The 26986-nt window shown below is 36.9% G+C and overlaps 1 protein-coding gene across 1 annotated transcript in view; it reads right to left on the minus strand.

Annotated features, from left to right (window-relative positions):
- Positions 1-26986, minus strand: part of EXOC2 (exocyst complex component 2) — a 119075-nt gene that overhangs the window by 83194 nt on the left and 8895 nt on the right. The window contains exons 3-6 of the mRNA XM_009885252.1: positions 25607-25733; positions 16475-16588; positions 11928-12052; positions 616-696 (exon numbers count right to left, since the gene is read on the minus strand). Coding sequence (XP_009883554.1) covers positions 616-696; positions 11928-12052; positions 16475-16588; positions 25607-25733 — 447 coding nt within the window. The remainder of the gene's footprint in view (positions 1-615; positions 697-11927; positions 12053-16474; positions 16589-25606; positions 25734-26986) is intronic.

Consider the following 26986-nt stretch of genomic DNA (forward strand, 5'->3'; position numbering starts at 1 on the left):
AAAAATCACAATGAAACAAAGTAAAGTTATCTTGGCAGAAGTCCCAGAATTAAAAAAGTAACTTTTTTGATCTGATGAAACACATACCGAACTGCAGTCAATTCAAGCCATCTCTCTCAATGCAAGCCTACAGCTAGTGCAGAGAAACAGAAAAGAAAGTACTGACAGCTTTTCAAAGTTTCTAAAAAGAATGCTTATGCCAAGTAGCCTAAACAGCAGCACATTAAGTGAAAAAGATTCTGTTAATAGACCTTGTTATTACAAACAGTTTGTATTTGCGTTTTTCCTCTTTTCCTCAAAATTTCTTTGCTCACCCTTCTACATTTTTGTCTATCCACATAGCTCTTGTTTTCTTTGTACACTTAAAATGGAGATGCCACCAGAATTCATTTAAAGTGCTTTAGAACTCCTTTGTTACCATGAACGCCACTGAAAGTCATAGCAAAAGGTGCCACTTATTTCAAAAGGTACGCTCTAAAATCACTACCATCAAACAAGAAGAGGCAAGAGAGACTGTACTGTTTTCTACTTTCTACCATATTCCTAGGAATATATTAACACTTGTTAGAAAGTCCAAAGTCCATAAATAGTTGCTGCTGGAAGGACAAAACTTACTGTTCAGTACATTCTCCAGTTTTTGCGTCATGGATCCTTCTACTTTTTCCGTTCCATCCGCTTCCAGTTTTTGATGGATTGCTGGAATAAAGTGTCTAGTTAAAATGCAGAACATTTTAATAGGTGGGAATACATTACATCAAAGTGACACTTTTAAACATTTTTAAAATTAAAAATAAAGTGTTATTTTTCTTGTTAGACATAAAAAATACAAACATGCTTCATGGCAGCAGAGTCTAGTGGAGGACAGGGCTTAGAGCCAGAAATTGCAGAATTTTAACCATTACTTTGACACAGACTCCCTGTATCTTCTTGAACAAGACAGTAATGCCCAAGGGAAAAAAAAAGTGGGGAGAATAATCCAAATTAGCTATCTTGTAGTACGAGTGTTAATTCAATTTAGTATTTTGAAAAGTAAGTATCATTCAAGCACAAAATAGTTTTGCTTTGTAGGGCAAAACTTTTACACTAATCTCACGAAAAAGGAATTACCAACTGAAGGACAGAGAAAGAGAGAGTCATGGGGAAACCGGATGACCCCAAAATCAAGTGCTTGAACACTCCCCCACCACTTGATTTCATCTACAAAAATGCACTCTCAAAACACGATTTAAGTGTAACTTGTAGCAATACACTGCATTAACCATTACACAGAAGCATTGCAGTGCTTTTGCTTAAAACCACATGAAAATGGAGGGGAATTTTTATTGGGGGTAAAGGGGAAAAAGAAAATTCCATTCATCTCAAACATTTAAATTTGACCCTTAAAACGGAGCCTATGCAAAGAATTTCAGTAAGCTTTGCCTTCTCCAAAGTGCAAGAGCACCTCTATTTTTTGTATTAAAACCATTACAGAAAAAAAATCTGATTTAGGACACCGTATTTCTTAAGACAATCAACACTTAAATGAAATTAAGTGAAACTAACAGATTCTTGCATGTTTTAAGGAACAGAGATCTATCTTAAAAGATGATGTATTCTTAACTGCAGCACATATTTTATATATGACATGGACACCACTTACCTACAAGAATATCACTACAATTTTGTATCAAAAACATTAATGACACTATTCCATTTATATACATCACTTCTGGTAATGTGTAGCCAGTTACAGTACTGCAATTAATGTTAGACACTGAAAGGCAAGTTCATCAGAACAGCAACTGCAACATAGGCAGATATTTTAAAACCAAATGGTGCAAGTGCTATTGGAACCGCATGAAAGTGTAATGATTTGAATTTAAATATTTTTAAATCATTCTATGACGCGTATTTTCAAAACATATTTTTAAATGGATGAGGATTAGAAAAGTTATATATTGCCTTAAAGATTTAAAATTTAGTATTTTGGAACAATTACATAGCATTAATTGCTGACCAACTAACCATAATGTTACTTCTGAAAGGGACACACGTCAGAAGTTCCAAAACTGAACTAAACTACCAAAACTAGGTTTTGCAGAACATATATGCCGAACATGGTGAAGACTTCCTTTAATACACAGAACAAGAAGTTTTGAAACAGCATCATTTACTATATTACCACTTTCAAAAATGTCATGAACTATAGTTTTTTATTCTGAAGGCAGCTTATTTAGAAATTGTATCATGATCACTAACCAGTTCCTGAACTTTTTCTAAAGACATCTTCTCCAAAGCAGTTCTCCTTCTCATGTCCTTTATATAATAACATCAATAGCAATATTATTCCCTCCTCTTCCTTTGAGAAGACGGAAGAGAACATTTTTCACACTGGTAGCCTTTAAAGTTGGCAGCTTGGCATAAAGTATTTGAGATTCTTAGTTTGAAAACAGTAGTGTTGTAAACTCAGAAGAATGATGCCATTTCATAGGCATGTTCAAACAGAGAAAAACATGCCAATGCAGAAAAAACAAAACTAAAACTAAAAATAAAACAAGGTATTAAGTTCCAGAATGGTGGAAAGCACTGTGGAGTACAGATAAAGGCATTTTTAATATATGTAACAGGTAGTGTAAAACAGAAGGGATTTTTTGGACCACTGTCTGAAAAAGTATAGACCTACCTAAGTGACTCTGTATATACACAAGTGGATTTGCTGTATTTCCCTGTACATGTTTAACGTGCTGCTTTGTGTACTGAAGCTATTTTTACACATTATATTCAGATTCAGCAGTAAGTGCATTCATATGTATACCAAAGTTGAGTTACAAAAAAAAAAAAAAGGTTTTAAGTTTTCATAGAGAAAGATGTTATGAAAAATGCTTTATCAGAATGTTTAAGCTTACTTCGTTCACATCAACTGATTTCATAAAAGCAAAGTACATGTTCCTTCCATGGGGACCAGACAAAAAGTCTCTGAGTTAGAAGTTTAGACAAACAAAACTATACGCAGTCAAGAGAAATATCTGCAGACCTAATCAGGTTGGAAGGCATCTAGAGATACTCAAGTTACTCTTTTACCTTAGATTACTAAACCTATGTAACAGTGGGCTGGTGCTGTCTGGGATAATCCCCATTCTCTTGCACCCATGTGCTTCCTTTTGTTGGATCTAGCAATCACGCAGCTGCAGGGCAGCTGTACGAGAGGCTTTGGTGGAAAACTAACTCAGTAAGCGGGAGACTTTTCTTTATTGATCAGTGAGCTTGTCCAAACCTTACCCCAGCTGTGCCACTGCAATACACAGGGAGAGGAAGGAGCCAAGGGCAGGTAGAAAGCCAGCCTACACCTCTCCTACCCTCAGCTCATCACTGGCTGCAGCAAGAAGAGCAAGGAGAAAATTTTAGGTCTTTGAAGGCCTGAAGTAAAAGATGGACAGGATTTATTTTTGAATTGCCAGTTACCCTGGACTTACCCAATACTAACTATACAAGTTAGAACAGCAGTTGGAAACCTAGGAGAGCCTGTTTACCATTATTGAGGAGCTTTACTGTAATGAGCATTAAATAAATAAAGATGAGGACAGGCTAAGTCTAGATGCTTCAACTAAGGCCAGAAAATTAACTGTATTTTGCATCATCTTTGCCAGTAAGGGTTTAAGTTTCCCAGCTAAGTCAGAATATTTAAAAGGCTTGCAAACATCAGAGCTGCGGGGAGATACTAACCAAGAATAGTGAAGAGGCTAAGTTTAGAGCTCACAGTCTCTAACCTGTGACTAAATACTTCAGAATTGGTTATTTTTGGTCAAAACACATGAAAGTTCAATCCGCAAATAAGCCATAGTACAGGTGGTGTAGTAAAATAAACTGCAATTAATTCATTGCTGCTTGTGTTGAAAACAATTTTATTTAATCTGAGGAAGGATACAGTTTTCTACTTGGCAACCATAAATCTATCAAATTAAACCACACTTGCCAGGATCATGCAGTTTTTGATCGGCAAATTTCATTCTTCATTTAGTCATTACGCATTTTAAAAACATATTTTGAGATAGGCACCAAGAATGGTACTCTCAGAACTTCCTCAGCCTAACTCAGCTCAAAGCAACATAGATGCAAGTTTTCTATTTGCTGATTAAAAGATGGCGAGAAATGCATTTGGTATATCTGAATATCTTACCCATTTCCACAGAAATATGGTTAAAGGGGAAAAAAAAAGGTACTTAAAATGAATCAAACCTTTTTAGTCAGGTGCAGAAAATAAGAGGGGAAAGAAAATACAATAAAGGAAAGATTGACTCAGCAAAGTATTTCTGAAGATCTTATGTGGTAACTATAAATAATTTGGCACCAAAAGCGCCAGATGAAGAACACATGTTAACACGCTGCCAGGATTCATGCCAATGCATGAATAAACATGCCTTTGATTCCCTTTATCAAAAGATTAATGATCTTCTGTAATTTGAACAAAACGTAAGAAGGTTATTGATGAGGACAGCACCCCTGTAGGGTGTAGGGTAAAAACTCTTCTCAATGGATTCAACAGGAAAATGGATTCAACAATGAAAACCTAAAAAAACTAAAGTTTGTTACTTTGGCCATTAGTCAATACTTTTAAGTTTTTTTTGGTTTGGGTTGGTTTTTTTTTTTCCCCCCAAGATTTCTCGATATTTTTGCAAATTGCATGACAAACTTGGCTCTATTTTGGTAAATATTGCTAATCCAAGTAAAATTTAAAAAATACTGAAGTAAATGTAGTATTGGGAAATGTTATTCTCTTTTTACCAACACAGGGCTAACCTTCTGCATCTATGAAAGCTAATGGTAGAAACAAAAGCAGCTTTTAAATGTGACATGTAATTTAAAAATGGTATGGAAGTCAAAACACAATGATGTAACATGAAGTTAAGATGATTTTATGGCTTAGAGGTCAAGTCTGGCTCAAATTTAATCATAGGTAATTTTTTTGTGCACTTGCAATCAACTGTAATATTTGCTAGTTGAAAACTGCAATTGAAAAACTAACCTTTCTTTTTAATGCTTCACTAGTTTTCAAATGCAAACAAAAAAAATTTAACTTACCTAAAACCCACAAATTCATAAAACATGACAGCCACACAATAGCTAAAATCTGCCACAACTGCATCAATTTGGAGAAATTCTGCTAGTAATTAACTTAGATCTCTAAAACAAATACTGATTTAAAAGAAGCTGTATGAGCAGTCAACATAAAATCAAGTATGGGCTTGGGCACAGAAATTTCAGTATGGACTGAGACAACTCCTGCTGTTTCACACTTTTCAAATCAGACCATCTCTTGCTTGAGATACAGAGAAAACCACCCACTAGACAATGCTATGCAAGAACCCACATGAAAAGGAAATTTGAGCCTTTTCTCAATCACGATCACATAACTTTTGCCTTTTTAGAGTTGCATTAAGATAGTGAGTGATTGGTCTGCTACAGAAATGAGTTGTAGACATTGCATGAAGGGGAAGCATTCACCTGAGACTAAACTACCTACCACCACTTACATACTTTACTGGCACTTCTTTGTCAGGTCATCTTTCTCTCAGCATACATTGCTCATTGCAATGTCCCTCTTGTTACCTAGTGCTGCAAGATCAGAACGTAAGTTTTCAATGAGCAAACAAATCAGCATGCCTATGTTTTTTCATCGTGCATACATGAGAAGGCCCATAAACGTAAGGACAAAGTATGTAGCAATGACAACGCAATTGCTTCTTACTCAGCTTTTGCGCACAAGTGTAGCATATGATACCTTAAGCCTTTGGACATGGGCATCCACTCAGAAAGCTAGACAGTGAGCTTAGAGCACATCAGCTATTACTTCATGACTACTTGGAGGCATGATCCTAATTCTTGAACTGAAATAATCTAACTTGCATCTACTGTGGAGCACATACATGCATGTTAACCGATACTCTGAAGTGACTGATACGCTGTTAGATACACTCCTGATACATGCAGCATCTTAATTTACCCTTGCCAGCTTGTTTCCATGGCCCTGTTCTTTCTTAACCTCTGTGAATTACCATATTGAAAATTACTACCTATAATAGCAGGCTGCAAAGACTTTTCTTACCCTGCAAAGACTATATTCTATCACTTGACATGGGATGAGGAAGGTAACACGAATAGACGCACACCACACTGAGCACTCAACACAGAGCTATTCTAGCCATTTCAAGCCAGTTGCTAACATTCAGGTAGTAATAGTATGTTTGAATTTGATTTACTCAGTCCAAGTTTTGGACTTGAGATTTACTCAAGTCCAAATGTTTAATAAAAATTCATACTATTTGGGAAAACGTATATGAGACCAAAGTAAGACAAAAATGTCCATTAGATATGTTACAAAACTGCAGCGTGGCAACAGCAAAACGTAGTAGTCTGATTCTGTACTACCGAGCAAAAACAGTCATGGAATAGCATTTCATTGGACAAATACACCAGAAAAACAAAAGAGTGACCTGAGATAAGAGCTTGCAATGTAAAACCATGTCAAAATTAGTCAGTCAGTCTAACTTGCAAATGGAATCACTAACGAAAAATTGAAGAAAGCATGTACTCTCTTTAAATTCAAACATGACATAACTCCTCAAAAGCCAGAAGCAAAGGGACACTTATGTAACCGACAAGCATCAGTTTTTAGTTTCTCAAATTCCCAGTCTGACTCAGAATTGAATATATATCCAGTGGATTCTTTTGTTTTAGTTTCAGAGAAAATTAATTTAACAGACATATGGCAACAGAATACGTTTATTCATACTGAATCAGATCCTGGATCACTGTCATGCTCATTCTAGAATTGGCATTAGGGGATGAAATGTAAAAATATTCTACAGGAAGAAAAAAAACAAAACCAAAAACCCAGGCATTGAGCAGATATAGGATCATTTCAGCCAGGTAAACATTATCCTTGCTCATACATTAAGTAAAGTATTAGACAAAAGGCCAACTACAGTCCAAGCTCCCCATCATAGTGGCATTCCCATAGGCCACATATCTGAACGTATCTGTGGAAAGGGGAAAAGGGAATAGTGCCGCAATAGCCAGCAGTGCTGCTTCTGTACAGATTTTTTTCTGAAAGTCATGTAAAATGTGTTTGTAGCTGTAACTGCACAAGAACCGTTGCCATGACAAACTAGAGTCAAATCTAAATCTCAAATTTGTTCAACATATGTGTGTTTCAAAGACAACACAGCATTTTCTTTACTTGCCAATGTCATACTTGCATGTTTTTGCACAATTGAGTGACTGAAGTGGTCATTTCCCTATTTTTTTCCTTTCACTTAAATAATAAGAAACTCTGCAGCCTAAGGCTCTTTGTAAAGAGCACTTCTGAAAAAGTATATTCAAAGTAGATTAATTTGCTAACTTTCCAAAGACTTCTGTGCGGGAAATGACTTGCTTATGACAATAAAACACAACTTGTCTACAAGCATATAAACAGCAGCCCTTTTAGGAATGCTACTTTCTAGGTTGCCATTAGAATTATGGGAAATAAATCAGCTGAACTCCCTGATGTTGACAAGTGGGTCAAGTTGAGGTGAGCCCAGTTCCCCTCAGCTCAGCTTACAGCTCCCTTCAGCTGACGAAACAAACTTCCTGTTGAACATCTCTGCAGCAAAGTCACTGTCAAACTGTCAGCCCAGCTAACGGGCAGAGAGACACGAGGATCTGATAAGGCAATTCTATTTTCCAAGAAATTAAACCAAAGAAGCAAGGGTTCTGGCCTATTCGACCTCTTATTTTCTTAGTAAACAGTTTCTAAATCACAAATTACAATAAATATCTTGGGAGAGTTTTTAACGGTTGCCATTGCTTACTTGTGAAAATATTAATACTCATTTAAATGTGTAATACAGTCTGATGGCATGCTTAAGATCAGACTGATCTTACTGATCCCAGCTAATGAAAAAAGCTGCACCATAATCAGTAATTCAGGGTTCCCCAGATCAAGTTCACGTATTTGAAACAAACATTGTTAAATGTGTATAAGTTAAAAAAAGCAAGTATAAACAGACGTGCAAAGACAAACATGGAGTACCTGGTAAGGCAAGTGTTATTCCCCATAAAGTGAGCCTCCTACAAAAAGTAACATCCTGTACCAATTTAGGGAGACCTAGAAGAAATTACTGTACACAGGGTCGTGGTTTGGCCTCAGCCAGCAACAAAGGACCACGCAGCCGCTCGCTCCACTCCCACAGCCGTGGGAAAAAAATATTGACAGGGCAAAACTCGTGGGTTAAGATAGTGCAGTTTAACAGAACAGCAAAAGAGAAGATGAAAACAAAACAGTAACACCGATAAAGGGCTATGAAGACGCGATTACAGTACTGCCGTGAAGCACACCGACCAGACCCGCACGGCCGCAGCCCACCCCCAGGTGGCGACTGCTCTCCCCTCCCGGGCTAGCGCCTCTTATAGCCCGGGCACGGGTCACCTGGGATGGCATACCCGCCCCCTGCCGGCTCCTGGGGAGATTAACCCCATCCCTGTCGCAACCAGGACACACAGATAGCTCCTCTCGACAACGACAGCGGAATGGACCTGCAGTTTATAAAGCATAACCACTGGGGTTGGAAGTTGTGTTCTAGGATATCCAAAGGGGAAAACTGAGAGCCTAAATTTTTGCCCATCAACAAAAATGTATCTTCAGAAAACACATTTGGAAATCTTCCCAAAGGAAGTGAAAAAAAAAAAAAATCAGAACCAAAACGAAGCATTAAATTTTAAAACATATTGGAAGACAGACTAGATGTATTCAATAGTGATTTTTGCTTGAGTCACTCTTCCTCTGTAACAGTTGTACGCTCAGTATCAAATAATGAAAGTTTGCAAAACCAAGGCTATATCCCTAAAAGTCTGTGCTGAAACAATCCTTCAGCTTTGAAATATAAACTATTCTTCATGTAGCTTTGTTTAAATGTATACAAATTCTAGTTGCACGTTTTTAAAGGAAAAAATAAAGACACAAATTCACCCTTACATGAGCGAGGACACAGAAGTACCATTATATCACCTTGCACAAATGTATTTTTAATTTAATGTTCTTCTGTTAAAGAGCTTGAATTTCATAATTGCATGCCTAAGTAGCACTGGGGGTTTTGTTTGTTCGAGGTTTTTTGTTCGGTTTGGTCTGTTGTTTGGTGATTTGTTGTCGGTTACGTGGGGTTGGGGTTTTTTTTGCTTGGTTCCCCCCCCCCCCAAATTTTGCATCTAAGCTGTTTCTCTAGAAAATGCTAATAATGCTTATGTTTAATTCTTGTAATCTTCCTTTTGAGAAAACTGTAGTGATCAAATGTTCTGGAGAAAAGCCTTGACATGTGGCAGAAGGGATGGACGATGGTGTCAAAGACATCCTTTGTTCTTGCTGCTACTGGAAGCCTCTCCACATCCAACTTAGCCATTGAATGTACCTATCGCAGGTTCAAGTCTTTCAAAAGCTACGCAATTTTTCCAGCTCAAAAATATTCTGCATAAGGCGGAAGAAAAGGTAAATAAGCAGTTCTGCATTACAAAGCTGAACTTCATATGCAATATGGGTGGGTTTTTTGACTGAAAAGAATCAAAAACACTTCGGCACAAGCATTTAATAGGAAATTTCAACAGAGAAACGCTATTAAAATGCTACAGAAGGCAGCTGTGACCTACACTGCATCCTCATTAAGAATTTGGTTTCAGAATTTAAAAACTAAATATTGTATCGGTAAGTCCCTTGAACTCCAGGGCTATAGCTTTGAATTTGTAAGAGATTAAGATTTCAAGTCTCTAATTTTCTTCTCCAATAGCATCAAGGTCATTCTTTCTTAGTACTATTTAAATTCACTGTTTATAACTACACAAGCTAAAAGTCTGCTTTCTTTTAAGCACTTAAGGGGCATCACCGGGAGGAAGACAAACACAAGCCATTTTGGTTACAGATGAAAAGTGGCACCAAGAACCACGAGTCATCCCAAGTTTTGAGTTCATAATTTATCTGAAGGATACACTGATAAGCTCTAATTTTAGGTAAAAATAACACTCTGATACAGATAAGAGATGCAAAACAGTACTACAGCTATTGTAATCTTTTTAAATTGAGAATACAGTAGCTAGTGAAATAAATGAGTTTGCTCTCCCTATCATTATTTTATTAATATTTTTACATTCCTACTTGCTCTCTGACCTCTTTCTTTATCGGGAAATCAGTCTGCAAAGGCAAAAAGCCTACACTTTAATAGATGGGACAAAAGAAAATCACTCAGTTGTGTTCAGTCTTTCTAAAACCTCACAAGATTTATGGTTTGCATTAGTTTTCTGTAAATCCCACTAAGTCTTTGCTGGTGCAAAAAAAAAAAATAAAAAAAAATCTTAGAAGATAACACAGACATGTCTTCCAGCACTACTTTTTATCCACAGAAGTAACTGTTTGGAAACAGAACTCAATCTTTTAGAGTATTTGATACTCTATATGCAAAGCAGATTTGGTTGTGAAAAACAAGTCACATTTTAATATTTTTTCAGGATTATTTAAGATTTTGAACTACTTAAGAAAAAAAAATAAATCATGATTTCAACATTTTCAAGATATCTGAGATTTACAAAGAAACAGTCTTATAAATTTTCCTAGCATTTAATAAAACCTCAGCTTAAAAAAAAGAGTTACAGAATGTCAAGTCCTGATTCTTCTTAGGGTCTTTTCCTATGACTACCACCACATCCTTTAGCATTTCCATTAAATCCTTCAATACTTCTCTTCTGTTATTGAACCCATCTAGATTTAGAGCAAGGGTTTCCAAAACTGATCAGTAATAGGTCAGTTCTGGGTGGGGTAATAAAGGTGTTTAGGAGTTAAGATTCTTCACAGGAAGAATCTTCAGCTGTCTCAAGAAGAGGTCTTCCCTACTAAAGCATGTATGTTTGCACTTGTGGAAAAAGTCTGCCTCTTAAAACTTACCACATTAGGCAGGTAGCCAAAAGCTAACAAACACTTTTGAAAACGCTGCCATCTGAAGGGCAGGTCACAGGTTAATCTGCCTGGGGCAGGAATACAAGTGGACCACCAGGTGAGACAGCACTACCTTCTGTTTTCCCCGACACACGGGAGTGGCTATCAGACAGATAGCGAGTGCCCTGCAAGTGTGTCAAGAGACAACTGGTAGTTCTCCAAAGCAGTGTTCCTAAAGCCAACGGAAGTGCTAGTTTGGCTAGGGCTATGAGTAGATATAATGTTTTCTTACTTGATGGTGCCCATAACACAGGATCAATGATCAGGAGTGACAATCCTGCAATATACAGTAGCTATGAAGAAGAGCATAGTGGTAAACATCAAACCTACTGGGGATGGCCCAGCACTGTCACTTTCTTACCCAGCATGGTTCCTAACCATAAAGGACTATGGCAGCCCATAATGGGCTTTTACCTGAGAGATGTTTTATGCTTCAAGAGTGTGTATATATATCCATAAAGACATATATAAAAATGGCACAGATAACTATGCTAATCTCACTAGTCTGTTTCCTTTTCCCTATGGCAAGCAGAATATAAAGGCCATCTGATTTCTCAAGTCAGAGCGCACTGAATATTCATATAAATATTACAGTCTGACTATGGGATAAGGCAGCATAAAATCAAGTTTTTATGTCGCTACAGATTATAAGTAATTTTAATATTCTCTCCAGATTAACATTTCCTCTCTCTTCTGGATTTGTGGTCAAAGCAGTTTCATCAAATGCCCGCAACTCCTCTAAGATACATTTGGTGCCACCTTTTGCAAATAGCTAACCAGTCCCAGCTTGTGACCACCATGATACAGATTTTTGGGCTCATTATACACTTTTAGAAGAGACTGCAAAGAAAAACAATATTTTTAAATATTAAATTCAAGCATACATGCAGATAGTCTTTTCTTTTATACTGTATTTAGTAAGTGCAAAGTTTACCTGACAGAGCATCTTGAGCTTCAAAAAATGTGCTGAGACCTCCTTTCACATAAGCTAGACTCCCCTCGTTTTTCTTGTTGGCTTGTTTCTTCAAATTCACAACAGCTGTTTTGAGCTGATCAAAACTGAAAACAAATAAAAAACCCCTTGTGACATTCAAACAACGAATGAGGTCAGCTAATGAATAAACAGAACAAACTACTTGGAAAATAAAGCCAGCTACTTTTGCAACAACTATTAAGGACTTACTAATTGCTCCTATCACTTGTGATGGAACAGACTTCTTTATAATACAAATTACTCAAGAAATTTCTTCTAAACACGCAATATTGCTCTTAGTTAACTGTCTGTACTATGTCAAATAGGTGATAGTACAACTCGCTACTCTTAGTACACTAGATTATTAAAGAGAGTTCTAACATCTCAGTGGTTAATGACATTTGTTTAGCTTTGCAGCTTAGTCCACAACCCTTTTTCATGTTCAGTTTCTGAATTCCATCAATATTTTTATGTTGGTTTGGACACACAGTTTGGAACTGTACACAATATTAATGCAAAAATAAAGAAAAGCTAAATGGATTCCTGCGTCATTAAAGTATTGGTTTTTTATATGTAGTCTACTGAACAGGTTTTGAAAGACACTTCATAGGGGAATCTTAAAATTGCCAACTCATCACTGTTGTTTGCATGGTAGGTTTCTTTTTATCCTAGTTTTCTAATATTTCTAGATTATTGCCAGTTTACATTTGATTTCACATTTTTATTTTTTGCAAGCAGCTGCAATTATTTTAGAAGTCTTACCTCATAATTAATTCTTCATGACTTGCATATCTTTTTTTGTTGATGATCATGAATATGATCTCAGTAGTTACACTACTGCATTATAAAAGCACTCTCACAAAGCTCAGAAATACAAATATAACACATGATTTTCATCCTTAAAGTCTTTTCTCCTACCTGCAGGCCAAACCCGTCCAATACAAAAGAATTAAACAAAAAACTCCACTATACCTCAGAGAGGAGAGGGAAACAATGAAATTAAGACATAAGGCAATTCCACCAATACTCCTTACCTATTTTAAACAGCAGTAGAAAAATACATACTAAGAGAACAAACCAAACTTTAGCCCAGGCAGTGAGAAGGCTATCACCACCTGCTGGGAGACAAAACATACTGGTGCGCTTACAGGCATTTTTCTTTTTATACTGATGATGTCACAACATTTTGCTTTATTTCCTGTTTCCATCTGCTGGACAGAAATCACACTACTCAATAGCTGAATTTGCCTACTTAGGCACACAAGAAGTACTTACCAGCAGCATTTTCAAACTAACAAAAATCTGTACAGTTCTCTTTTTAAGCACTGTTTCATGTTATCTGATGAGCTCATAGTATGTCTAAATAGTTTATTTGTATTTATTAGGATACTACCGGGGGGGAAAAAAAGTAATAAAAAAGATGTTATTTTGATTGCTTAAAAAGAATTTCCTTCGAGGAAAAAACAGACATAAGCTAACCAAAACATCAGTGCACCACACATTTAGCACTCCCAATACCTGAGGTTACGTAGAGGACAAGAACTAAACCACTGCTGTGTGTTTCCGGAAAAACAGCACAAGTGATATAGGGCAGATAATTGTACAATTCCAGAATATTTCTAAGACTACATATTTTGAAGTGGGAAGAAAAAACCCAACAGTTTTGCTTCTTCTTTATTTAGAAAGCTGTTTATAATTAGATTAAAAACATGATTGGATTTACCCTACCCTTTGAGCCATTCTTCCTGTTGAGTTCTACACAGCTTTTGCACCTTCAGCACTAAGATTCAGACTTTATAAACCAATATAAACTGAATTAAGATGCAAAAAAAAAAAAAAATCAGCTTTTGTTTAAAAAATAGATTTAATACTTTTTATTCCACTGGACTGAGGGGACCGTGACTTGAAACTGTTGACATGCAAAGACACAAATCAATGGAAATTTACATGAGAATGGACTGTCAGATACTGACATTGGCATAGGACAAGTTAAATAATTACATTAGCTTTTATGGCCCCTTTTTAAGTTATCAGTTCATAGTACTGATGACCAGAAAAATCAGTGGTTTTACTGACACCTTGTCATATTAGAGATATAACTATTACATTAAGCTGTTGTTCATATTCCACAGTAATTCTGATAACAAGAGTCATTTAATCAGTTCTAAGAGGTCATTTAATTCATTTTCTGAATCCACAGCATTCTTAAATGTACCTAAGCCATCTATGACAGATAGCTGTCAAATCAAATCTCAGCACTCTCCAGTGACGACGATTCTGCAGCTTTCCAAGTTATGTTGTCCCAGGGTTTAAGCAATCTAATATTGTTTCTAATCTGCATCTAACCTAAATCTCCCTTGTTGCAAACTGGGACAGCTTGTTCTATTCTTGTTAAACCAAGAGCAATTGATGGCTATCCTTGAAGTGTCCACTATGTATTTCAGAACATGCATTCTGTATTAATTTTGTTTCTTTTCTAAAAGAACCTAATTCATTCAAGCTGTATACCCACAGATACTTAAACACTCCTATTTTTGTGGCACTTAAACACTCCTATTTTTGTGGCACTTAAACACTCCTATTTTTGTGGCACTTAAACACTCCTATTTTTGTGGCACTTAAACACTCCTATTTTTGTGGCTCATAGCTTTCTTAAAGCAGTGGCCAAAGCTGAGCAGAGCACTTCAACTGCAGCTTTAATAATGCTGAGCAAAATAATTATCCCCATACCTTACATAACACAGTCTTGCTGATACACCCCAGAAGATGATTTGTACTAGACAGCCAACGGGTATTTATGGTATGCTACAAACACCAGACTGTCTTCTGTACTACTGTTGCCCAATCCCAGGTGTGTACTCTGCTGCTTGCCTTCCCCACGCCCCTTAGAGCCTTGCACTCAACTATTTCATGATTGCTACAGCCAAGGCTGCCCCTGGTTATCACACCCCCTGCCTTCCCTGAAAGAATCATATTTAGAAAAGCAGCACTCCTGCTTACCCACCTAGCAGTTATGTTAGAAGTCATTCCCAGAGCTCTCTCCACAAGCCTCCTGGATTGCTGCCCTTCCTGTAATTATCAAGGAAGTTAAAGTCTTGTACAGGAACCAGGGTCTGCTTTCTGGAGACTTCCCCAAGTTGCCTTAGGAAGGTTTTATTCACTTCCTCATCCTACTGCAACGTCACCCTTTCCAGCCTCCTGAACAAGCTCTCGACCATCCCGCTAACTGCTCCGTAAGAGGGACCATATATTTATTCAAGCTGTTCCTTCACACGAAGGTCAAATCTCTCTCTTTTTTCTGGGTATCTTTCTCAGAAGGCCTCTTCCCATCCATCACAGAACATCAGGCACATGAGCTATCCCACTTTATTCCAGTGATATGTTTGTCTAATCCTACATGTGGAGCTCTGGCTCTCCTTACTCATTTCCCAAGCTGCATGTGAGCGTGTAAAGGCACTTGAGGTTAGATCCTTTCAACTGGTTTTGTAATTCCCAACAGCACTCTCAATGCCGTCACTGAACCATACATTTAGCACTCTGTCCCTTCATTTAACTGCAAGTTGTTTTCACCATCCCCTGATGCTCCCACCACACTTTTTCAAATGAATCCCATTTCTCACTAGCAGTCCTTGTTCTTTAGTAACAGATCCGTGGCTAGAGAATTAAAAAACACTGCCTTTGTAAACAGTGATACAGCCGTCTGTGAACCTACAGGATGCAGCCACTACTATCCGATGCTTTCCCCTTCACCTGTAAATCAAAGAGAATACCTGGGCTCCCATGTTCTTCGCTTTTGTCCCCAGGGCATTACAATCACTCTTGATCTGTTCTACATCTCTCTTGGCAGTGTCACTGGTATGCACATGAATGAGCAACAAAATGGCAACAGTCCAAGGGCCAAACAAAGGAAATTTCTTAAAAAGAGCTACATCAAGAGCTGTCTGTTCTTTCTCATTTTAATAACCCCTCAGGTTTTTTTAAAAACCTGATGAACCCCAAAGTTATCAGACTGTGATAGATAGAATTCATTTTGAATCACTCCTCTTTTAGTTACGTGATTTCAAAAGATGCTGTCACTACATGTGTATTAGGTAATAATGTTCTCTTGCTGCTGTTTTGGTTCTTCAATCTACCATCACTTTGAGAGGAAATTTCCCAAGTAGAGTAATGGTTGTTTCTGGAATTCCTAAAACCAAGAACCTGAAGAAAAACGATTTCCGTCTGACATGGAGGGGAGAGGCCATAAATTAGGTCTGCTTCCGTCTGACATGGAGGGGAGCAGGGAGGGGAGAGGCCATAAATTAGGTCTGGTAAAAAATGAAGTTTTCCTCATAACCACATTGAGCAAAACAGTTGATTCAAGTTTCGAGCCAAGCTGAAACATCACAGATATTAGAGACTACAGGTCTATTACTGTAATGTCAATCACCGATGACGTGCCTATTGTATAATGAAATAACATCAAGTTACTTGCATTTAAAACAATTATTTATATAATAGCAACAAACCTTGTTGTTGAATGATTCTCAATCAGGTACCAGGCAGCAGAAAAGTTTTCACTAGTGAAATCAGCACTCATCCCAGGAAACAGTGCCTCTAAATCTTTCTGAGGAAATCTGCCTCTGAAAAATAAATGTTCATTTCTTCAGTGAGACATATTCCTGTGAACAGCTTACAATTAAATGTGTCACATAAAAAAAACCAACAAAAAAAAAAAACCAAACACCAAATCATGTTCCAACAAGATGTAAATATAAACTTGTATCTCACCATGAAATTGAATCTGGTATTACAGACACATGTAGAGTGACTGGGAAAGAAAAGATTGAAATGTAATCTAAGTAAAACTAATTTTACCATTTTGATTTCACCATTACACACATGACAGAAATGTTGCCTGTACAAAATGAATCTAAAGAAAGAGAACTGCTACCTTCAGAAAAAGAGACTAGACAGACTAACCATGATACTACTAATGTTCAAATGCAGGACCACTAATGCTAAATGTACTCAAAATCAACTCTACTTTTTAAACAGGAAAATCAGTACACCAAGGCAAGTAAATAAGAGACAATATTCTCTATAAGCCATGAACCAGTATCTATTTAACTTTAAAATGACAGGACATCACCAGGTTGACAGCTTGTCAGTGATCTTGCCCCATTATTGTGTATTGGTCCATGTGCAGCAGAAATCTCACAGAAACATGAAGGAAAATACACGGAGCATACTTCCATTATATAAAAACACAGAAAGAAATTCTGAGTCAAAAATCATCCACTTGCAAAACAGAATGTCTGTGCATATTATACAAAACAAATTAAAAGTGGGCATGTCTCAAGTGAGAAACAACATTTTGTTTGGTTTTTTTCAGTCTTACTTTCAGTCTTATCATAGAGACAGCATGCGAGCCAATTGCTTGTGAAAGCAGATTCTCTACAAGAGTATTTTTGAAACTACAAGTAACTTCTAAGATACTCATACAGAAAATGCAATCCATTTATTATTTACACAGTCACTGTAATAAAAATATTTAAAGCACATGACAATCTTCATCCCTCAGTCCAGACACACACATAACACTTGGCCATATTCATTCCACCATCCACTCTCAGTACATCACCAGGTGCACTCACCACTCTGTTCTTTACCACCAGCTGCATCCCATCTTCAGAAACTGATCAAGGCAAACAAGTTTACTTTTGGACAGCCCTGAATTGGTCAGGCAGTCGGACTAGATCATCATTGTAGGTCCCTTCCAACTGAAATATTCTATTTTATTCTGAAAAGTTACTATGTCATTTTTGGACGACAATGTCAAACTCAAAATTGAATAAAGTCCCTCTCTGATGCTCACAAGCTAGGTGAACTCTGCTACATGAAGTACCCTGTACGCAAAGGCAAACCTGCCTCACTTTACATTTGAGATCAAACTTGGGTGGGGGTAGCAATCCAGAGTCAGCTGTTGGAATTACATTTAATACATATGAAAAGCCATTTGAATGGACATGAAAGCAATCATTTGTTAGTTTTGGTTTTTCTGTAATCTAAACATATTTCAAGATGGCTACAACTGTTTTTATTACAAAAGGAAAACAGCAGATTAAGTGAAGCAAATCTAAAGGCACACGCATTAAAAAGTACAATTATACAGAAACAAGAGTTGTTTTCTGTGAGTTTCTATTCATATCCAAATGGCCATTGGTACAAAGGACCTACATACATAACGACATGGAACAGAAGTCTTTCATCAGTAGCACCTGATTACAAAGCTGGGGCATGAAACAATAGTTTTTTAAAAAAGAAAGAAAAAACCAAATGAGATGCAAGGAAAAATGATGACATACGAAAAGCAGAGAGACGGGGAAAATAGTGTGAGAAACAAGTGTAGCAACTAAAAATGAAGGTCCCCATGTTTCTCTGTGTTCTATGAAAAAGGGATAATGTTAACTTAAAAATTTATAAACAGAGGTAGCGAGATTCAGGATTGCCAACGACCTTGAATTTCATCAATGCCAGTTAGTGAGCAGAAAATGCTGATGGATGTAGGAAGGAAAAGAAAGCGTCAGTTTATCCTTCCTTTAAAGACATTTTAAGATATATTATTTTTCATTCAAAGTAGTAAAAAAGTGCCCCGTAGGTACTTGAATTTGCTGGATAGTACTTCAGATGTGATACATAGCACGGCTGTCAAAAAAGCTTTTATATTAAATCCACTCAGGGTGGCATCTTTGTGGCCAACACATTTTTAATGCTAAAAACCAACAACAATAAAAAAAATCAGTTACCTCAGAAGAGACTCAGACCTTCAGTGCAAGCACAAAATAAGTGCATGCACACGATAGAGAAGCAGAATTTTGTTCAAATTTTTCAGAACTTCAACATATTTTCTCAGAAACCAAAAGAAACAGATCTAACAAAAAACACACACACTCAACAAATATACCATTACCAAATGCTACTTATTCTCGCAAGACTGTAAAACATATGCATGACAGTTTAATCTTACGCATGGGCTATACAATTCCTAGGGAAAACTCCCCTATTTGAGAGAGAGAGAGAGAGAGAGATATTTAGCTAGGGATGTAATAAATTCCTGCAAATGAGTTTTGCCCACAGACAGTGAGACAGAAATGAAGGGGTTTTTTTCAGTTTGATGTTTGACTGCATTGAAAAGTTATTAGGAGCTTTTTTCCAGCAGATGTACTTGTGCAGAACCATAAATTAGCAATGCATTTATGGCTGCTTTTATCTGTGCGGACATATTTTAGACACAGTCACAACAGAGTAAAAACATGAATGTGAATCTGTGCGGTATGTTAACAATATGTTATACTCTATGGTGTAGTATCCTTATTTTTATCATAAATTTCACCAGTAGTTTTTCCACTAACAGATATGGGGAGCTTGGATTGACTTGCTGCAGCTGTCTTCACAACAAGCTGCTCACTAAAAAGTTCAAGATGAAAGCAACTGTATTTCTAAAATGTCTGGCCAGATGCATTTAAAAAGAGACTGACTCCACATACACACAAGTTTGTTTCATTAACTTCCATCAGTAAATTAAATAAGTAAGTCCTTAGGAGTTGTTCTCATGAAAACTTGCTTACCGTTTACTTATAAACAAGCACATATGTGACTTGAGAAAGTATTTCTGTTTTACTCATTTCGGCATTACAGGGTGAATATGAACTAGTAGCAAAAACTGAGATCATCCTGACATTTTGATAATTTTTCTGTTGATTTGCTCATTATACAAGACTCATTTCAGGAATCAACTCTGAATACTTAATCATTGATTAAAAAGCAATCACTGCAGAAGGAACTGGGAACCACAAATCAAATCCAGAAAACCTCAGGAAAAGAAGAGAGAAGTTTATCACTCTTGACAACTCTACCTATTTTGCTACCTTTACAACTTCAGCAAAGGTACACAAATTGGATTTATATAATAGTACTTTCTGCTAGGCAGACTATTTTATTTAAAACAGAACTAAATCTGGTACTAGACTTCTAGTTAACACTTTAAAGTAGTCTTATTCATCCATCAGCAACAATTTTAAATATAAAAGTAATTAGGATTTCACATACTGTTTATATTCAGGAGAACTATAATAGTATAAATTTGGTTTCAAGCCACTATACACTTTTACTTCCCTCAAACATATTTTGAATATATTTAATACAGTCCTGCAGTATTAGATGTAGTGGTCCTTGCTTCCACATAAATGGCATGCACATCTACTTTGGATTGAAAACACGTGCGGTACAATCAATTCACTTGCACCACATGTACCATCAACATAAGTCCCTCCCTCCACTACCCCAAACTTTAGGTTCTGTAGAGCCCAATAGTCAACAAATATAATTTAACTCCACAGCATATATCAGCTCTTACAAGTTACTAAAGAACTTGTACATATACAGAGCATTTATATTCTCCAGAGGCTTAAGATCAGTTGTAATCTCCACATGTAAATCACAGCCTCCAAGCAGTCACAATTGAGTAACGGCAGGAGAATGCAATGGATATTAGTGAACAGAGCCTGACTATAAACGTACCTTAGCAAGTTGTAATTTTTCTGTAAAAAATATTTTGCTTCCAGAATTTCAGAATCTCATAGTATGCTTTCAAGCATACATGACAACATTTGCAGATTAAAGGCAGGTCCCAAAACAGGATACAACCACCAAAAGGTAACTTGAACCTCAATTCCATGGAGTTTATAGGTCAAAAGGAGCAACTTTAAATAAACACAGATTCTGAACAGCAACCAGCATAAACAAGCTCCAGCTAGAGCTGCTGTACACTCCCCCCTCTGTCTGGTACCAGTCAGACTCCTAGAGGCAGGCTTTGTACCAGCTGTACTGTGTTAATAATGCATGCAAGAAGCCCAGCTTAAGGGACACTGGAGTAGACTAAACACGACAAATCAGAAGGTGTTAACAAAGGTCTCTCCAACAGCAAAAAGACAAGGATGCACTCTGGCAATTACTCCCCAGTAGTGTTGGGTTTATCAGAAATATGACAACAAAATTACAACCATATTTGAGAAATGGCAGAATGATAAGAGAAATCTACTAAGAGATTGTAGGCTGGTAGCTGCAACTGATGCATCAGCCTTACAAGCAGTAAGTGTTACTGTATTTTTTAACCGACTATATACTACTACATACTGCATTTCTCTCCCGCAGGTTTCACAGTTTTTCCATATGCATCTCTGAGATAGACGTTTGCACAAGCCCATCATATTCAAGGATGACATTGACTGCATTTCCATACAGGCCACTTAAAAATAAATAAATATCCAAGCCTCCAGAAAGTCCCTTCCTATCTCATGGTAGCAAGCTGACATTTACCATTAGGTGGCAGCGTAAGATCATCTGTTCCTCCTCCCACACCAACAGTTTTGGAAGCTGGCGTGGGAAGAGGGAAGCATCTGTATTGAGTGGGTGGATACAGAAGTATGTGGAATGTACTTAGCATGTCAGCATTTGCTTTCATGTACGAGATGGATCCACCATAATGACCTTTGTGACATGCAAAACAACAAACACTATTCAAAAATTTTCTAACCACCACTAGGTCTGACTGCTGCTACCGCTTTGCAGAGAATGGATTTTCTTAGTCTGACAGAGTAGTTTGAGGAGGCAGGGAACCTTTGATTAAACGAGGACTTGAAAGGGGAGGGGAAAAGCATGTGGTACATCCGAACAAGCAATTCATTCACAAATCTTACCTAGATAGAAATTTTCCACCAACAGATTCCAACCAAGTCCCTTTATGAAACAGGCGTCACAATCTCTCCCAGAACTGCTTAAAATTCTGAAAAATCCTATATTGGTAGGACATAACCCACCAACCCGCTCTTTTAACAGCTTTAAACTGCTAAAACCAACCCAATTACTACAACATCGCTGTTAACGTTAGCGTTTTCATACCAGGTTTCCACATTTCTCAGACTGAGGTGACTACTCTGTACACTTTTTTCCTGCAAGCTATTTAAGCCTTCTGTGAGGGCTTCTGGCTACATCTGCATAACACCACAGCCAGGAACATTCCTTGGGGAGCAGGTGGCACAGACCTGCTTTGCACTTAAAGCCAGCATAAATGTGGTGACAGAAAACTAAAGCTTTGTATCAGTCTTTACTCCATTCTGAAAATTAAAAAGCCAGAACTCAAAGATTAAATGTTTCAAATACCCATTTTCTGGTGTGAATTAAATACTTCATAGCATATACACAATGTGCACTAAGTGACAGCAATTTAAAAAAACCTAATCTAATTGGATTGGTTCTGTGTTTTAAAAGATGAACAAACAACTGTTAGGAAGGCAGGAGAACAAACGTGCACAAACACTCTTCTATGACTACACTTGTGACTTTAAGGATCACCACTGAAACATAATAACCACCAAGTTCAAGTTTCATTACAATATAAATGTTTTTGTTATTTAGCAACTGAGTTTCTTAGTTTTATGGCACAAGAACAACAATTAATGCCTGGAAAATATGAAGAACTTATCAGCCAGGAATTAGGTATCCTTATTACTTGATAACCTTGCAGGCTGAAAGATGATGGCTTGCACATTGTGTATACGTGTAACATTTAAAATATCTTGACTATGTAAAAAACAACAAGGAGGATGAGTGTATATCCATAGTTCCTACTTTGTATCCTTGCAACATTTGAATATGAAATATTCAAAGTGCATATTTTGAGTATATTACTCCTACAATATACCTATAGGCTGTATTCTAATTATTAATGAATGTGTTAGACTCACTATTATCTATTTCCCTTAATTCACAGTTCAAACTTTCTGTTCACTTAAATCCCAATCACTGCCAATTAAACTCCAATCCTAAGTCTACTGAGTCAGAATAAATATTTCTTTGTCCCCCTGCTTGCCTAGTAGTTTAATGAAATGCTGTGCTAAAGCACATCTGTTTATTACTTTCACGATCTTTTTTTAGTATTATGAATGTCGCATTTGCAACACCTTGAAAGCATCCACCTGAATGATTTAAAAGCTATGATTAATTTTTAAGTACTTTTTAATTGGACACAGTACCATGAACAATGTTTTAAAAAATCCACAAAAAGAACTTCTAGAACTAAGCATAACCCATACTAAAAAAAAAAAAAATAATAAAAAAAAAAAATCACAACAGATAGGTGATCTAAGCCTTTTCCATGCTGCAGATTGTCTTTTCTGTATCATTTGCTGATGACTGACAGCTACTTTCTAGAAGGAGGACTTCCTTCTCTCTTTCAGGCTATAGTCCACTCGCTTGCTGCCTTCTCTTCAGCGTGCTTCAGTGTGCATCCCATCCTTCTCTCAAACTGGTCATTTTGAAGAACTCGTGCTTGCCATAATCTTCATGCTTCACCTCCAATGAACTTGGAGATCAATAACTAGGCTTGCTATTACGCTTCCCCAAAGATTTCCCAATTCGCCCCCCCCAAAAAAGTTATTTCCTATCTGTATTTACACATTTCTGACTTATTTATTTTTCCATGCAAAATCAGTAACATGGTATTTTCTAATGCTTTCAGATGAAACATTTAAAATACAATATCATTGGTTTCTTACTTAACGAACATGCAAACAGATGACTCTAAATTAAAGAAATCCTAAACTAATGCTGCTTAGGTTTCTGGAAGATAATTCTTAACCTATCACATTGACTCTGTCTTAACTGTAAGAGCTACCAATTTCGGTTATGAAGTCAACTACTACATTAGAAGTTTTGTTAACTTAAGAACAAATTAAAAGTAACAGTGTCATAACTATTGTATTTACTGAAAGAAACATTGTGAGAAGCCTATGGATAGAGGACTATGCAATAGAACTAGTTATCTTGACTTAGATCCCAGATAAAGTATTGGAAAAGTTGTTGCAGGGTTCAACAAATGCATAATTAAAGCAAAGAAAATTAGTTTTCATGTCAGCCAGTCACACCTGTTTCTTACAGCGTTTGAGAACACATTACATGGGCTTTGAGATTAAGTGCTTCATTGAAAAAAGTAACCAGACAAAATTAATACATTGTCATTTTAGAGGAGACTTGCTACTATCAGATTGATTAAAAATTTACTTTTATGCAATGCCAATAGAATATATCACATGGATTAAAAACCTAACTACAAAAAAACCCCAAACCAACTAATCCATGGAGAAGCAAACCTGAGAACATCTGCAGGTAAACTTTTACTAAAGCCCACATTATATTCATCAGTATTTGCATCATCACCAATAATAGCTTTATCACCAATAATTTTTTTGTAAATAGTTGGTAAAAACATTAAAAAACAGACTGCCATCTGGACTGAGGAGACAGACTTGTCAAGGAAGCAACAATTAGAGGAACATGGTCAAATGCAAAAAGATGTAGCTAGGATAAAGGAATCCAGGCTATCCCTACAGAATAACGAGCAGCCAAAGTAGCAGCTCAAGAGAATCAGTTAACAAGCCACTCACTGCTACTTGCCAGTGCAGCACTGGGGTAAAAAGTATTATTATGATTTTTTAATTCACAAACAGGGGAGGAAGAGTGAAGGAGAGACAGGAAGTCTTCTAATAAGACACTGGAATACTGTCCACAGTCCTAGAGTCCACATTTTAGAAGGGCTAGAAAACTGGAGAAGATGAAAGAACTACCTGTCAGAAGTTACGTCAGAGGCTGGAGAAAAATACTTAGAGATAAAATCTTCAGCTTATCACAAAAAAAAATGGGTTAGTACTTTGAAAAGAAAGAAATACATATATTCAAACTCGGAAAGAAATGCACAGCCAGAGGCTGGAACCTGGTGACAAATCCGCTAGAAATCCCATACAGATTTTGGGAAAGTGCAGTTTTCCCATCAGAACAAGGTAACAATAGACGCTGCAGATCTTCTCCAATGCACTTCCCCTCACAAACAGAGTATGCAGCAGATGAGACCTCTGGTAATAGTTTAATTTTAAATAACGTTTGGTTTTGGTAGAGCTGGTAGCTTGATCAAGAGAAATATTATGCCTGATACTACTTCTAGGAGTTGGGCAGGTTTAGAGCTCTAACAGCGTCCCACTTAAAGCCCTCTAAGTCCATTTACCACTCACTATGAAGTTTCTCTTTCAGAAAAAAATGTCATAAATTCCACCATACTTATGAAGGAAAGTAAAGAAATCTGTGGGTTGGAAAACAGTATTAATATTTCAATAAAATAAACTAGTTGATGTGGTATAATAAATCACATTTTACAGTGCAATTTTAGCAGCAGATAGCAATCTAAACGTCCTTAAAAGCTCCATGAAACTCAAATGCAACAGTAAGTATTCTATAACCACAATGTATAAATCCAAAGCCTTAAGTTATTTACCAGTCCTCAAAATCTAAACATCACTGGGATTCAATATATCAGGCTTTTAGATTATCTACGGTTCTAATTGATGATCCAAAAATGAGGATTATGAAGCAGGATAGAATGTGCACCAACAACTCTTTTGAGTACCAAACAGGATACCGACAGCTAATATACGTGTGTATTTTTAAATCTTTGCCTGCCCTGTAAACCATTAAACTGTTCTGGAATTCACAAAGGCACATATAGAGAAAACCACTAAAAAAGTGGATTAAAGGTATTTGGTACTCACTTGTCTATCTCAATACCAAGTGGATTAGCTGGACGTAGGGACAAGGGGGGAATCCCTTTGTTCCTATCAGTGCGCATGTCATAATAGTTCATTTCATCCACCCAGACAGCAGACTGATCCAAGATACCTAGAGAAAACAAAGCCCAGATCCTTAAAACAACAAGGGCGGTCCAGCACCATCAACTTCTAACATACTGAATTAATTTGAAAAATCCTGATAAATATAAAATGCATGCCTAGGTAATATATTGGAAGATACATGGAAAAACAACCTGGATGCAATTATGCCAAATTATTTTATTATAGCTGCTGAAAAGGTATTTTCAGCCCATGGCTGATGCATGGCTGGGCATCAAACATTACCTTCTTACAGAGTGCAAAGTCTGATGTACATTAAGAGCATTTTCCTGATCACAGAGTATTAGTATTTTTCATTCCTTCAAGTGTTTTGGTATCTGCCCAAACCTTGTCAGATACTACTTCTGGAGGTCTTCTTATTTCTATATTTTAGAGAAGATCCCTTTTCTGTGCTACTCACTAACCAAAAAGAAATGAACTTCGGCCACGTGCCAAGATGGACGACTCAAAGGACACAGGACTGACTTTGTTTCCAAAGCCTTAGCCCAGACAATGCATAAAGGTGAGGCACAACAGGTCTTGGCCCTCAGCTAAAAACGGAGCCAGCCATACTTTTGGCCATGCCCTTCTTTAACATACCCATCAGATACTCAACACCAGAAATTACCCCATCCCCACACTCACCCAGTTTTTAAAATACGAATTCTCCTCTCCCATCACCAAAAGCTTCACTGTGTAGCATTTACACTTGATTCACCTTTCTGTTATTAAGATCTTAGTACAGCATGGGAGAAATTATGTGTTATTTAACCGTCACTGAGCCACAGAGAACAAAAGCTGAAAACAGTTCTTGTGGGAACCCCTATGTTAGAAAATATAACTATCCAACTTCAGCAATGAGGTGCTCTGAAAGAAACCTTTTCAATCCAGAGGGTATTTAGACTGGATTCTAGATTAATCAGAGGTCCTAGACTGCTTGGCAACATCATTTCAACGGTTAGGCATCTCATGAGAAATACTTAAGACTTTCCGTCTCGCAGGATGGTTTGAATTACAAATAAGAAACGGCACTGAGGACTCAACTGTCTTTAAAAGACTGTCAGCTCAGGATTTAGGTGTAAAGCTCATGAGCTGGTTTATATTTTGTATTTATCTAGTACACTTAGGAGTAATTACTGGATCTGTTATTAATTTTTTTAATATTTTAGAAGTTTAGTGCTACTCTTACAGGAAAAATAAAGGACTACTTTTCATTAGTCATTGAGGGTTTTATCAGGATATCAGGATAGGAGGATTAATTTC

Source organism: Charadrius vociferus, unplaced genomic scaffold, assembly GCF_000708025.1.
Source record: "Charadrius vociferus isolate BGI_N301 unplaced genomic scaffold, ASM70802v2 scaffold565, whole genome shotgun sequence".
Classification (NCBI taxonomy): Eukaryota; Metazoa; Chordata; class Aves; order Charadriiformes; family Charadriidae; genus Charadrius; species Charadrius vociferus.